General features: G+C 36.9%; 1 protein-coding gene and 1 non-coding gene across 2 annotated transcripts; both read left to right on the top strand.

The window, feature by feature from the left end:
- The first annotated feature begins 90 nt into the window (after window positions 1–90).
- trnay-gua (transfer RNA tyrosine (anticodon GUA)) lies at window positions 91–178 on the top strand. The gene is given in 2 exon segments: window positions 91–127; window positions 143–178. It is a non-coding gene; the product is annotated as a tRNA-Tyr (tRNA).
- Window positions 179–2,401: 2,223 nt separating this feature from the next.
- LOC113047815 (rab GDP dissociation inhibitor beta) lies at window positions 2,402–15,123 on the top strand. The gene is made up of 11 exons (XM_026209122.1): window positions 2,402–2,558; window positions 10,663–10,770; window positions 10,847–10,946; window positions 11,159–11,293; window positions 12,234–12,432; window positions 12,542–12,673; window positions 12,768–12,867; window positions 12,953–13,124; window positions 13,472–13,616; window positions 13,713–13,767; window positions 13,840–15,123. The coding sequence occupies exons 1-11, from the start codon at window positions 2,514–2,516 to the stop codon at window positions 13,993–13,995; spliced, it is 1,347 nt and encodes a 448-aa protein (XP_026064907.1). The 5' UTR covers window positions 2,402–2,513; the 3' UTR covers window positions 13,996–15,123.
- Window positions 15,124–15,175: the final 52 nt, after the last annotated feature.

The following is a 15,175-nucleotide window of genomic DNA, read 5'->3' as shown; positions in this document are numbered from 1 at the left end:
GAAGTGTACAACGACTTCCTCGAGCACTGCACGAGGCTTCTGAAGGGAATTTATGAATTTTCATATAGTGAGTCATAAACTTCTTTAACGCCTTCGATAGCTCAGTTGGTAGAGCGGAGGACTGTAGAGGTTCAGCACTGATATCCTTAGGTCGCTGGTTCGAATCCGGCTCGAAGGAAGTCTTTTTAGTCAATTGAAAAAATACTGCTTGTTGCTGTTTATATACATTTGTACGTCGTATAATATCCGTGTAGTAAATGTTAAGTAAAACCATAAAGGATTATCTTCGAAATAAAGCTGACATAAAATGAATATTATGAAAACTGAAATAAAATAAGCTAAAGCTGAAATACTAACATTACTAAAACTGAAGAAAAAGAAAAAACTAAATACTAACTAAACTAATAGAAATCATAAAATCACATTACAAAATTACTAATGTACTATACTAATATAGTATATATTTTACAGTTATAATGTGTGCAGTGTACACACATTATTATTATTTCTTTTTAGCTTTAATTTAAATTTGTTTAGTTTTTTTATAAGTTTTACTTCAAATTAAAATTTCTTATACATTTACATTTCTTATTTATTTATTTTAAGTTTAAGTTTTTTAAATCTAATATTTATATTTATTTTTCTATTTCAGCCTCATTTCGATTAAAGAACATCATTTTTAATAATTTTACTTATAGTTGATAATAACACTGCTTCGTTCTTCATTTTAACAAATCCAACTTCTAACCTGTTTGGGACCCCTCTTATGATGGCCTGTACCCGTTGAAACCTCAAGGTCATTTTGGAGCTGCTGAATCATGGTGGTAACCCAATGCTGTAGAACAAGGATGGATGGAACTCATTCCACATTGCATGCTGAGAATGAGCTCTAGCCATCATACACCACCTCCTACTGGCCAAACCCGAGGTGTGGAAGACAAAGAGCAAGACTGGCAGGACACCTCTCCACACTGCTGGTATACTATAGAAACACATGAATAAATGCTTTTCCAGATTTCACAGATTTGCCTTCATGTGTCTGCTTTTTTTCTCCCCCATGCTATGCACGGCTGTGAGGATGCAGTGAAGATTATGCTTCAGAGGTAACATATTTTAAGTGTGTGTGTATAGCATAGTGCCTTCTTATTTTGCTCACATTGTTTGCATGTTAATTCAGTTGTAGCTATGAGCCTGATGAGAAGGAAAGTTGTCGAGTCACACCATTTATGGATGCCATAAGAAATTAATTGCTCCTTGAGATTCACCAGGTAAGCACATATTAACAATATCACTCACTTTATTTTTCTTATATTAGATATAAGCATATACACATTTATCTGGTTTATCTCCTTCAGCGGTAGATATTATAGTTGCACAGACCCTACACCAGGCCTCTGTAACTGCTCAGGAAGAAGCACTTTATTTCCTCGTGCATAATCTTGGTATTGATATAAACTTAAGAGCCACAAAACTGAAGCTGACTGCACTGCACTACGCCGCTAAGGTTGTATCTATTGCATTAAACATGAAGCACAGTTAAGGTAAACATGCTGTCTCTTCTAATCTGGTTTTGATCTCAATGCTCATCTTTCAGGAAGGTCACACATAAAAACACTGCACGCCCTGGGCGCTGATCTACATACAAGAGACACAAAAGGAAGATCAGGTTACACTTTACAGTGTATTTCATCGCATGCCGCCTTAGTGAGATGCCATAATTGGAAACTTTTTATAACGTAAAGTGATTTTTTTTTTTATGGTTTGCAGCTCTACATATGGCCCTGCATTGGACAGAATGTGGATGCCTTTAGGATGCTGCTGCAATTGGAACTCAGATATACTGAAGACAATACAGGCAATACAGCAAAACAGTATGCCAAAAAACCTCAAGACATTAAGGACATACGGACTATAAGTGTCATTTCTGTCATACAATTTAAATAGCTAAAAATGATCCAGTAAGATGTTATGTTTTAGAATAAATAGGCTATATCCAAAAATCCATAATAAAAAAATACACATCCAAATATTTCCTTTAAATTATATCCTTCAAATATGTGACTAGCACAGAAGGAGTTTGCCTGCACACATCAATTTATCTGTGCAGCAGTAGTTGTACAGTATTGTCATATTGGACCTATTCAAACCGGCCGATTGACCGTTCATCCACCGAATAGGACAGAGTTTGCGTGCAGGTGCACACATTTTCCGGATAAGTTTGTTTTTATAAATCCCGTCAATTGCGAAGGAATTGTCGTGCGCCTCTTTCATAGCATGTTTTTTGCGTATAAGTGAGGCCCTTGGTGATCAGGAGGCGGAGCATTTGCCCACGATGATTGACAACACAATCCACCAGTCGCATCTGAGAACGTTCAATCTAGCACGCCCTGCCCACTTTAGCTGCACCCACTCGGGGGTGACGTGCCAGCGCACTTCTTTCATTTCCAGCTTTGCAAAGATCTCCATTTTCTTCGGGCAGACGCGTAGGAAAAGAGGATTAAAGACGAAGAAAAATGAATGAAGAGTACGACGTTATCGTGTTGGGAACCGGGCTGACGGTAGCAGAATATTATTTTATTCAAATATAATCGCGTATATGTTGAAAAAATCATAAGAAAAAACACAGTCAGAGGCTGTTTCAATCTTGCTAGGCAGTGGTGTTACTGTTGCATTCACTTTAGGAGACTAATTACTATCTTGCTGATTTAAGCATAATGCTCCTCAGCAGCCAGTCGAACTCTTATCAGATATGCTAATTAGCAACAATGCTACCTTTAGCCTCAGGCTAATCAGCATTCATTCTAACTATACGTGATGTGCTAATCTGGCTGAATGCTAACTTTAGCATCAGTTATCTATTGGCGCTCAGCCGCGGCTAACGCTGCTTCACAGGCCTCGTTTACAAATTTGACGGCGTTTTGTAATTACGCAATATTATTTAATGTTATAAAATAGCTGGTTAATAACGCACTAAGAAACTTATTGTGTTTTGTTGTTTTAGTGTGACATTTTGGATCACATATCTCTCATGTAATGAGGCTTTCATAATGTGACAGTGCTAACTAATGTTACACAGCGTGCGTTCTGTGTCTAGGTAATACATTGTCTTTTAATGTTTTTGATAACGGTTTTCATTTTTCCTAAAAAGCATATAAAAGTATGCATTTGTTCTGCTATTTGAAAGTAACGTTAGTATATAATGTTCCCAGTGGCTTCCTCAGTAATCTCAATGTTATTTTTTACAAGAACTTGAGGGTGGATGATCCTTTAATATATTTTTATTTAAAATGAAATTACACAATGAACCAATTTTTAGATGACATATTTCGTCAATATAGTAAGTAAACAACCACACCCTCAAGTGAAACAGAAAACCTTCATTATATATTCTATTGCAATGCTTTATATGCCTGTTCATTCAGCCAGAAAGTTGGTATATATATATATATATATATATATATATATAGATATAGATATAGATATAGATATATATATATATATATATAGATATATATATATATATAGATATATATAGATATATATAGATAGATAGATAGATAGATAAAATGATACACAAATGTTGTTACCCAGATCAGCCAGGCTTTTCAAAATGACTCCATAGTATACATTATTGTGTGTCAGGAAAACCCCGTGATGAAAACTATTCCTGGCTGCTACTGTACTTTGCTTTTCGGTCAAACTCATTTGTTTGGTGTGACAGTCCCTGGAAACCTTTCTTCCTTGTGGTCCAAACAGGATCAAGTACACCGTTTTTTGTTTGTTTCACTGCTTAAAGTAAGAAAACAAGCACCCACATCTCCATAAACATGCATTTGGAATCTCATCAAATTTTAAACTGTTATCCGTACTAATCCTAAGAGACTCAAGTATGCATTAAAACCGATGTTGCATTTTATTGAATGTGGATATTGATTAATAAAATTTCATTGCTTTTACTCAAGGCCTGGGTTAGTGTAATGTTTCTAAAGAAGCCTATACAAAGTTGTTCCCCTAAAACAGGAAGTATGGGAAGTGAACATAGGACGTTTTTGTGCAGAGGTGATTTAGGCTATCAGTAGAGAACCAGAAAGGCGTTGGTCCGCTTTGTAGAGGAACCGAGACTGACGTCCTCTGTTTAGTTCTGCAAATCAGGCAAGAATGGTAAGCTGAGGGTGGCATGAGAGCGAAAAATGAGCAACAGTGCTCCCATCTCGGCTGTTTTAGGAGGAATTCCACAGTTTCTGAGGCCACAGTTTCCTTGAGCGTAGTAGGAATCTGGTATTACATGGCTTATTGCGTAATCCCTTTAGCCTGAGCTGGAGAGTGTAATGGCTGGAAGTTAGGAGCATTGATGTTTTAACTTCTCTGAGTTCGAATAGAACAAATGTCAAGAGTCTTGCCTGTTTTAAAACGCGCAATGAGAGGAATTTTAATACTGGCTTGTTATTCTTTGTAAATTTTATAGTAAAAAGCTTGTCACTTTTTCACTTTCTTTGCATTTTCTTTTTTTTATTGGCCGCTATGTCGTCTCGTTTTGTGTAGACACCTCTTTCTCCACATAATGTGATGAATCATCTACAGTGGATTCAGGGGAAAAGGCAACAAACAAAAGAAACATGATCAAATACTGGATGATTGAGCTTTCTGTTTAGAAGAGTGGGAGAAGTGTTTTACTGGAGTTTGATCGAGTCGCTGATAGTCATTTGAAGCCAGAACGCTGGATCCCAGCAGGTGTTTAATGTCATGAAAGAGGAAGAGAAATGTCAGGAGCATTTCTTAGGGCCTTTCATGTGACTGTAGCCTGATTCTTTAGTACGGAGAAGCAGGTGGTGTTCAGCCGTTTGGATCTACTGTACACTTTACAGTGAATGTTAACATTTAACCCTTATTGCTACAAAAAAATATATCTTTAGATTTTAGTACACAGTCATTTTATTTTTTAAGATTTTTCCTTTTAGTTATAAATGAACTCATCCTTTGAGATGAGGGCAGTTGAGTCATGAACATTTGAGGCGAGGACATTATGTGGACATGAGAAATTGGTGCATAAAAATTTTAACTGCCACCATAAGGCATATTAAGTCGTTTCTATAGTCATGAGGGTTTTGTTCGGACATACTCTTTCCACACAAGAGTTTCTGAATTAATAATTACACAAACATTTTACAGTACCACATATACAGCAGCTATGATCAGATGAGAAATAGGTCTCATTGTTGGTATCCCAACCTGACCTGTTCTAGCTTAGCAGTGTGATGCAAAGAAGGCGTTGTCTTGTTTAGATATTTTCTTACATATTTGTAATGCTAAGGCCTTGGCTTATCTCCACTCAGAAGGATTTTGTTACTCTCATACCTCAACTGATCATCTGCATTGAATGATTTGTGAGCCGTAATGAAGAAAAGAATGTTGCTTGTTGGAAAATGAGTTACTGTTAATGGCTTTGAGAGTACATGTCATTGTGAATTGTGTCATTCAGTGGCTTATGTTACGTGTAAAGTCCACTCCATCACATGATCTGTAGGTTCGCTGTTTATAATCACTTATTATGGCCTGTGAGAGGACAGTGTTTCAGTGTTTCTTTAAATGTCCATGCTTGTCTTTTATATAGCCTTTTTTTTTTTTTACAAAGCTTGCTGCCATAAGCACTGTAAACATTTTATGATAATGTTGATAACTAAAACAATAAAAATGTTCTCGTTAATTAAAATAAAGCTGAAATAAAATGTCAAAATTACACAGAAAACTTAAATAAAAATAAAAAGTGTTGCCTTGGAAAAATAACTGAAATAGTTAATTTAATAAATACTGAAAATAGCTAAAACAGAAATAAAAATAAAGACACTAAATTAGTGCTCCAGACTAACTATTTCTACTAGGAGTGCTGTAGCCCCTGACTAAAACATTTGTAGGAGCACAAGCAGAAAATTTAGGGCCAAACCTTAAACGAGCCTGCAATGCAATCAATCACATTTCCCCATTTTAACTCTATTACTGATAAATGCTTTGATAATAAATAGACTTGACTCAAGAGGAAATTACAATGTGCAGCATGCTTTTAATTTCGGAGGGATATGATGTATACATGATAAAATAAATATCGTTTTGCATTAATAAGTGCAGTTACTAAAAATATAACATGTTAATTTCTTGTTTATTTCATGTTTATGCACATTTGACAGTAAAGCACAAAGTTTGAGTTGGGAAGCTTACGAAATTTATTTTATTAAAAACAGTATTGTACAAAATAAACATTTTATGTAGAAAGGGTATATAATGGACTTTTAATAAATGTACCATTATTATTCTATAGTTTGTATGGAACTGACCAACAACTAGACTTGTGCCGGTATTTGGTAATCCGATATATCACGGTAATGAATATGTATGATATTATCGTGGGCACTTCTAAATCCAGTGAATAATTATATTACAAATTATTCTGAATTTGGAATGTATTTTAAAAATACTATTCCCATCAACTGGTCAAAATGCACAAAACCGCTGTATGCTGCTTGAAAGACTTGTGCACTCTGATGTAAACAAGCACGTAAGAGAAGCACATGGAGGAACACGTGAGAGAGGAGCTAAATGAAAGCACATTCACTCTCTGACAGCAGATGGCGCTCAACTGCAGAATATGTCCTTAACCTGGAAACCCCTTAAATAAACCAGCTGGACTACTTTCTGGAACATATTTAAATAATTTTAAATAGCCATTCAGATTTGTGTATTTGCTATGATGTTCATCACAGTGCCAAATACTTAGGGTTAAGACTTAATCTGGACTACAACGTGCCATAGATATAGTTTGAAAATTTTTTGATTCTCCATTGTTAATTCACACTTTACATCAGGACTTCATTTTTAACATTAGTTAATTCATTGGTTAACAAACTGCCAATGAAAAATTCTTCTGAACATTCATCAATCTTCGGTATTCCAATATTTAATAACACGTTGTTAAAATGTAAAGTTGCAACTGTATTATTTAATGAGCAAACATGAACTATGATTTGTATTTTTTTTTTTTAACAAAGATTAATAACCTATGTAGCAGATGTAGCTATTGTGAATGTTAATGGTTAACTAATGAGATTATAAAGACCTATGAGTCTTTATAGTTCTTTTGCACTTTAATCTGTGCAAAACTTTGTTTCTTTTATTGTTTTATTTTATTTAAATGTTCAGTTATTTTTGTTATTAGAAAAAGTTATTTAACCTATTATATTATACTATATTTTGAGCACTTTTTAAATTGAAATTTCAATACTGTTTACCGTGATAAAAGCATGATCAATTAACCGGCATATCCCTACCAACAACTTCAGTGATTATGAGCACTTTCCACAGTTATGTGCACAAAGCAATTTGTAACTTCTTTTATTTCATACACAAAAAAAATAATGTTGTATGAAATTAATGTAATAACATTCAACTATTTCTGCCACAACACCATGATTCTAGTTAGCGTTAGATTATACAGAGATCTGTGCAGAATTTGAATGCTTTTCATTAGATCTCGCATCAATCTTTATTCATTCTGCAGTAAAATCAAATGCTTCTTGCTTCTCACAGCGCTGTGTTATATCAGTTTAGCGAACTCTACTTTGGCTCCCAAGTAAAGCTGTTCTGAGCTCGGACCAGTCTTTTTGCGATGCGGTCCTTGCTGCACAGCTCAAACAAGTAGCGCGATTTATTTTCACATTCGTTTTATTTGCTGTTAGATGTTACTCATATGCAACAGAAATGCCAGTGTTTACAAGTTGAACAACCGCTCACAAAAATGACTCGCTCCGGCAAAAAAAGGTTCATACAGCTGTAACTAGGTTAAAGGCCGTGTTGCAAGGTTAATTTTTTAACGAATATGTGCAATTTGCTTGTTGGTAATAAACATTTAAACTGTTATCCATCGATTTTATGTTGTTGTGTATCACAAAAAGAAATAATACGATAAAAATAGGTACTATCTTACAGCGGTCTCCTTTCCCCCACAATGCATTGCATCACGTCACGTTGGGGAGAGAATTTACCAAAGCCGCCTTGAGAGCATTGAGAGTGACTAGAGAGACGAGAGTATTCAGATAGCGCAGAACGCAGATAATAGATAAATACATATATATAGATAGATAGACAGATAGATATCGATTTTAAATCGAAATCGATCGAAATTAAGTCACAGTCTCGAACTTCGAATTAAAAAATGGAATGGTCGATGCTGCCACGCCCCCATGTTGTATGACGGCAAATCAATGACAAAAATAACCGAGCATTCAACTGATGCTGGCGCGCACGCTATATGGCTTCCGCGAGAGGAAAACTGAATCGGATGCGAAGAAACGGGAGCCCACGAGCTCATTTCAAACTCTCACGCGCGCGTGACATGTACTCTGCGCGCAATAAAAGTCCTCGCGCGCGCATGCTCATTCCCCACATCCTCGCGCTCGATCATCTCACCTCTGCTCACGCGAACAATTTTATTTTTGTCAGTCGTGGGGCGGGGCTTGCTGTTTTAGTTGTTATCTCAAATGTCATTGGTTATTCCCCTTTTCCTAAAGTCAGTATTCGACGCCTGTTAGAAAATGATTAATAATTCACTTGACTTGACCCATGACTTCATCAGTGGACCAGATACATGCGAGTAATCATTTCTTTTGCTTGTTTTATTTTTGTCTTTAATGTAATTTAATGCATTGTTTATAGAGTAGATCTTTTGTAGACTTGATTAACTGGAATTCTTCTGATTGCTAGTGATTGCAGTCTTGTAATAATAGATACACATATTTTACAGACTGTAATGATGCACACACACATACTGTACATACATACATAATAAATTATATATATATATATATAAATAAATCTAAATGAATGACAGTGAAGTGTTTAACAAGTGTTTTATCTTTAATCTTTTAAATAGATACATCGTAATATTTGAAGATTAGTTAGGCATTTTTTATTGTTTTTGTTTGTTTTGTTATGAACTTGAATGTCATCTTTTGTGACTGCACTTTCAAAAGAGAAACTGGATGGCAGTTTTTGTTTTCAATTGACTAAAGATATAAGTTATTGTTACATTATGTTGTTAATAAAAGTTTTAAATTTGACAGTGTAATGTGGTACATTGCAAACAAAGGTCAGATATTATATTACATAAAAGTCTAGTTTGAAAAATGACAATCTGTGCTTTAAAAAGAATAAATGTAAAAATCGAGAATCGAATCGAATCGAACCGTGACCTTAGAATCAAAAATGCAATCGAATCGAGGATATGGAGAATCGTGACACCCCTAGTCATGATCACTGCCACTAGATATAAAGAAAACATTGATTTTTCACTCGGTGCTATTCAATGGCAGTAATAAATAAAATGATCTATATATATGTATATATGTGTGTGTGTGTGTGTGTGTCGTTATTGCACACTGCTGCTCGTAGACTAGCTCCAGTGCTCCTTGCTGCGATGTTAAATGATAGCAACTCACCAGGACACTTCACCAACTCTCCACTCATTCTCCTCGGACCATGCATAGGCTTTGACGGACATCAGTTCTTGGCAATTCCTCATTTGCCCTCTCACTTCTGGCTCTATCAAAATTACACAGCTGCGGGCAATCATACATGTTGGCTCTTGCCACCTCTTCCTCATCCCAGTCAGTCGCTATAGTTCTGATGCTGCGTTCCAGGCAGGGTTTTTGAGCTCGTAATCACTATTTCATACCACTACTAGCGACTTTGTACCGTTCCAGGCAAGTTACGCCAAACTTTCTGAGCGCAAGTAATTGTAACTAGATTATTTATTTTATTGCAACGTTGCATTAACCTAAAATAGTTTTTTCAACGTGTACTACTTGCATAAACACTGCATCCGCAGGCAGTATTATTCGTATGGGCTGTCATCGTTGTTTCGCGTGCTGTGTGACCTCGGAACTCGGAGTGCATCGATCTAGTATGATACACGAGTTCACGGGTGGGAAGTCATGGATTTGATTGCCGTTCCAGTGCACTTTCATGGGTTTAAGATTGGAAAAACACGGGTTACGGGTTGCCTGGAACGCTGCATCATACTAGGCTGAGGCTACCTTTCCTCGACTTCTCCCCAACATGACGTCATCACAAGAGTTGCGTAAAAAAAACGTTAATACCAAAAACTTAAAAAATAACTTTAAGACTATTTTTGAGACATTTTAAAAATGATATACATATCTTGAGTGATTTATGTACCCGTTAATCGAAAGTGGTGTTTAACCTGCAACATGGCCTTTAAGTTGTTTTGCTACAGTGATAGACAGTTTATGATTAGTAAAGCTCTCCATTTCAGTTCTGACATTCTTGTAAAGCATAAAGGACGTTCCTCTGCTGAACCCCTTTGATCTACTCCACACTGATATTGAAAAATGTGCTAGGGCTTGCTTTAAAGGCATGTCTACAGGATATCCATCGGCTAGGATTGGTTCTATGAAACGAGTAATGCTTTGCTAAAGTCAAGGACAGTATGTATAATTGTATTTTCCCCAGAGATGCAACCTGCTTCAAAACCACTAAATGATTGGCATTCAGTATATTATGCAAACCATGACTGCATTTTGAATGGCCTGGGGTCATCATGGTCACATGTCCGAGATATGTTGTACTGAATCTGCATTCATGTGTTTCCTCTAGGAATGCATCCTGTCTGGGATCATGTCCGTGAAGGGGAAGAAGGTTCTGCACATGGACAGGAACTCGTACTATGGAGGGGAGAGTGCTTCCATCACCCCTTTGGAGGATGTAAGTCACTGTTTGAGACCACAGCTATTCTCTAAATCTCCACAGACACTAACATTGTCTTTTGGTTTTGTCACAGTTGTTCAAGCGTTTCAGCCTTCCTGGCAGCCCTCCTGAGTCCATGGGAAAGGGCCGCGACTGGAACGTGGACCTCATTCCCAAATTTCTAATGGCCAACGGTAGGAAGCGACAACACCAAACTTTACATTTACATTTCAGCCGTCACTTTTTGGAATCTGTTATCTTGGCCAAATACACATGTTCTGGATCGCTTTGTGCCAGGCACTGCTGGATCCCTCAGTCACACGTATCCTGTTGCTTAGCAGTTTTCTTTCACTCTTGAAGTGCTCAAGAATACAAAGGATGATGATTGTCCTTTTTGTATTCATAGGTCAGCTAGTCCGTATGCTGCTGATCACACAGGTGACGCGTTACCTGGACTTCAAAGTGATTGAGGGCAGCTTCGTCTACAAAAAGGGCAGCATCTACAAAGTGCCCTCCACTGAGACTGAAGCTCTGGCATCCAGTAAGTGACCGGTTTATGATTCAGATTACCTTCTGTTGTTGTTTTTTCCCCGTTAAACTGGCAAATTCAGATTGAAACTGGTGAGTTCAAGCTAGCTATTGTCAGTTTTGTATGCATTGTTCATCAGATGTTCATTATACAGGCTGTGGCTGGCCCATGGTCCTGCCATCTAGAGCTTGAGTCTACAGCCAAGTAGGCTGGAGTGTTTTATTGTCTGAACCAGAGTTATTATTTTAAACTAAAACTATTAAAAACATTTTTGGTAATTTAAATGAAGCTGTCGTGAAATAAAATATAAATATTAAATTTAAAAACTAAGTTGTTTCACTATTTATACCTAGAAATAAAAACAAAAACTGAAAAAATAAATGAAGGCTAAATAGAAAATGTAAATGTAACAGACAATAGGGGTGCAGAAATGTAATTTTTAATCGCCATTACAGTTACGGATGCCACAATTACGTAATCGTTCAAAGCTGCAATTAATCGTTCAAAGTCGATTTATGTTATTCTGCATGCTTAAGATATTTGGTATAAACATCATTCAATGAATATTGTGATAATCGTAAATTAATAATCGCAATTACAATTTCAAGGGAATAATCAACAATTATGATTTTTGTCATTTATTGTGCAGCCTTAACAGACAATTTAAAATATTAATAAAAACTATAATGGTATATCAATTAAATCACCCTGGTCTGCTATGAGTAGATGAGGAATTACAGTGAAGTGATGAGCTTGGACATCTCGCCTTACTTCCCTTTTAATTAATTTTGTAGCATAATGAAATTATTGTATGTAATACAGTTCTGCAGTTCTTCTTTTTTTGCAGACTAAGTGAGCTAGCATGTGTTTGGTTCCCCTAAAATACATCCCTTCAAACAAATGCATGCTGTCATAGTATCTTTTTTTTAAACATTTTTCAATCATCTTTCAGGCCTCATGGGACTTTTTGAGAAACGACGATTCAGGAAGTTTCTCGTGTTTGTTGCCAACTTTGATGAAAATGACCCAAAAACCTTGGAAGGAGTCGACCCGAAAAAGACCACCATGCGAGATGTGTACAAAAAGTTTGACCTCGGGCAAGATGTTGTTGACTTCACCGGCCATGCTCTTGCACTCTACCGCACAGATGAGTGAGTCGAAACCTCATCTACTTTTTGAAGAAATTTCACCTAAAATTATGATATCAATGGCTTGTTTGTCCCATGAAGTTAAAGCTGTTTGTGTTGTCTATCTGTCCAGCTACCTGGATCAGCCCTGCATAGAGACAATAAACAGGATTAAATTGTACAGCGAGTCTTTGGCGAGGTATGGCAAGAGTCCATATCTGTACCCTCTCTATGGCCTGGGAGAGCTGCCCCAAGGCTTCGCTAGGTGAGTTTCCCCCAACTACTTCCTCTGCTACTAACGTTCACATCATTTTTAAACCTGTCTGTGTGTACTAGCAGTTTATTTGTGTCACTCACAGATTAAGTGCCATTTATGGAGGAACATACATGCTGAACAAGCCCATTGAGGATATAATTATAGAGAACGGCAAAGTGGTGGGCGTCAAATCTGAGGGAGAGGTAAGTTTCTGTTGCAAGCGGTGGGAAATCTAATTTATCCTTAAAATGTGCTTTGACTTAAATGTTGTTTATTCTTCACGGTCAGATCGCTCGCTGCAAGCAGCTGATTTGCGACCCTAGTTATGTCATGGACCGAGTCAACAAGGTGGGTCAGGTGATCCGGGTCATCTGCATAATGAGCCACCCCATTAAAAACACCAGCGATGCCAACTCCTGCCAGATCATCATTCCTCAGAACCAGGTCAACAGGAAGCATGGTTAGTCTTGACATGAAACCACAGCGCTTGCATGTTGATGACTCTTGATGATTTTTTTTTTTTTACTACATTTATTAAAGCCCTAATACACTTAACATAGATATTGACATGCATCAGTTATTTGCCACCTGCTTACATTTTATATAATTGACAAATTCAGCTTTGCCATCACAAGAATAAATTGCATTTTGAAAATGCATAAATTGTAATACTGTTTCACAATATTCCTGTTTTTACTGTGGTTTTGATTAAATAAATGCAGCATTAAAAAAAGCATAAAAAATATTACCAACCCTAAACTTTGTAAAGGTGCAGTATTGTACATTAAAATCATCTCCTCCTTTTAGATATCTATGTGTGCATGATCTCTTACGCACACAACGTGGCAGCCCAGGGTAAATACGTAGCCATTGTCAGCACCACTGTGGAGACCAGTGACCCTGAGAAAGAGATCAAACCAGCCCTGGACCTTTTGGAACCGGTTGAGCAGAAGTAGGTTTGCATGTCTGTTTGCACTTGCTGATGTATAAAACTTACTTTGACATGCATGCAGTCAGATAAATAAAACCATGTGTGATCTTTTTGCAGATTTGTGAGCATTAGTGACCTGTACGCTCCAAACGATTTGGGATCTGACAGTCAGGTAAGTGTTTACATTGTGCTCGCTTGATATACAAAGTGTAATTACAGTACTAAGTTTTTTATCTGCACCCAGGTCTTTATCTCCCGCTCCTATGATGCCACAACTCACTTCGAGACAACCTGTGATGATATCAAAGACATCTACAAGCGAATGACGGGCACAGAGTTTGACTTTGCTGAAATGGAGCGCAAGAAAAATGACATATTCGGAGACGGTGCTGACCAGTAAACTAGCTCCAACTGCTCTTGAATATCAGATATTCAGGCGATCATAATCTTAAGGTTAAAAAAAAGAAAGAAAAGAAAAAAATTGCAACCAAACTGGGCGAGCTGGCTATCCAAGCATATGTTCTGCCCATAATGGAATTTCATTTAAACAGTTATACAAATTTAGCATTTTTGGGGGAGAAGGGGAGAAGGTTCTGCCAGTCTGCTTTTTATAATCAGGAAGCAAGTTTATCAACGGCCTGTATTCAGTTTCCATCATGTGATCTTTATCTCAGCCTGCTTAGACATGGTATGTAAAAAGTCCAAAGATGCCAAAAAAAGATGTATTCAAGTTGATGTGAAGAAATGCATATTTTAAAAATGTATTGGTGTTGGCTGTAAAGAAAATAACCTTAAAGGGGAGGGGGATGGGGTTTGCAAAACTCCAAAATGATCTGTTTTGAGTTTGGCCAGGTTTAATAGCACATGGTTTAATTTTTAAAGGAAACCATCTACTTCTAAGATAACTTCCAGGGATTATCCATTATTCTATTTTCCTAGAAATTACAACTGGTGCTTAAACTGGCATCCTGAATATTTCGTTTGCAATATTTCTCCAATTACCTAGGTTTACAGATCGAAGGGATGTATCAAGCACACACAGTGTAGATAATCTTTTATGTAATCCCTGTCCAACCACAGTATTTGTTTTGCTCAATATGCTCATGTGATTTAACATAACTGACCCCCCAATTAGCTGTAAATTGTGCTACTTGTCTGAAGGGCCGGGGTTTCTTTCAGCTTTGCCTTGCATCTCTTTTCTGATGGGTTATGTGTGATTCAAAGGCTACTACATGGAGGTAATCACACATCAGTGGAAAAAGCTGCTTAACTCTAAGTCTGGAATCTGCTTGTCTAGTGTGTATCAGGGAGCTCTCCTTCTCCCTCACCTCAGAGCAGAGAGCAGCAGGCAGTGTCACTTCAACAGCTCTGACATGTTAGCAAGGACCAAAATGTCTATGGCAGTATTGATATGACCGGGGCCCTGTACAAAATGTCACCTATGTTTTAAAAAAGAAAAACAAATGCTGAAAGGATGGGGCTCAAATGATTTCTGTACTGCAAAGTAAAAATGTTAACTTGTGGAAAACTGACTTTGTGTTTATTTTACTCAATAGGTCATGCTACAAAAGCTGTAGTAT

This window comes from Carassius auratus, chromosome 29 (assembly GCF_003368295.1).
Source record: "Carassius auratus strain Wakin chromosome 29, ASM336829v1, whole genome shotgun sequence".
In the NCBI taxonomy this organism is placed as follows: domain Eukaryota; kingdom Metazoa; phylum Chordata; class Actinopteri; order Cypriniformes; family Cyprinidae; genus Carassius; species Carassius auratus.
Note: the sequence above shows the minus strand (reverse complement) of the source record. Positions and strands in the feature narration are given on the sequence as shown.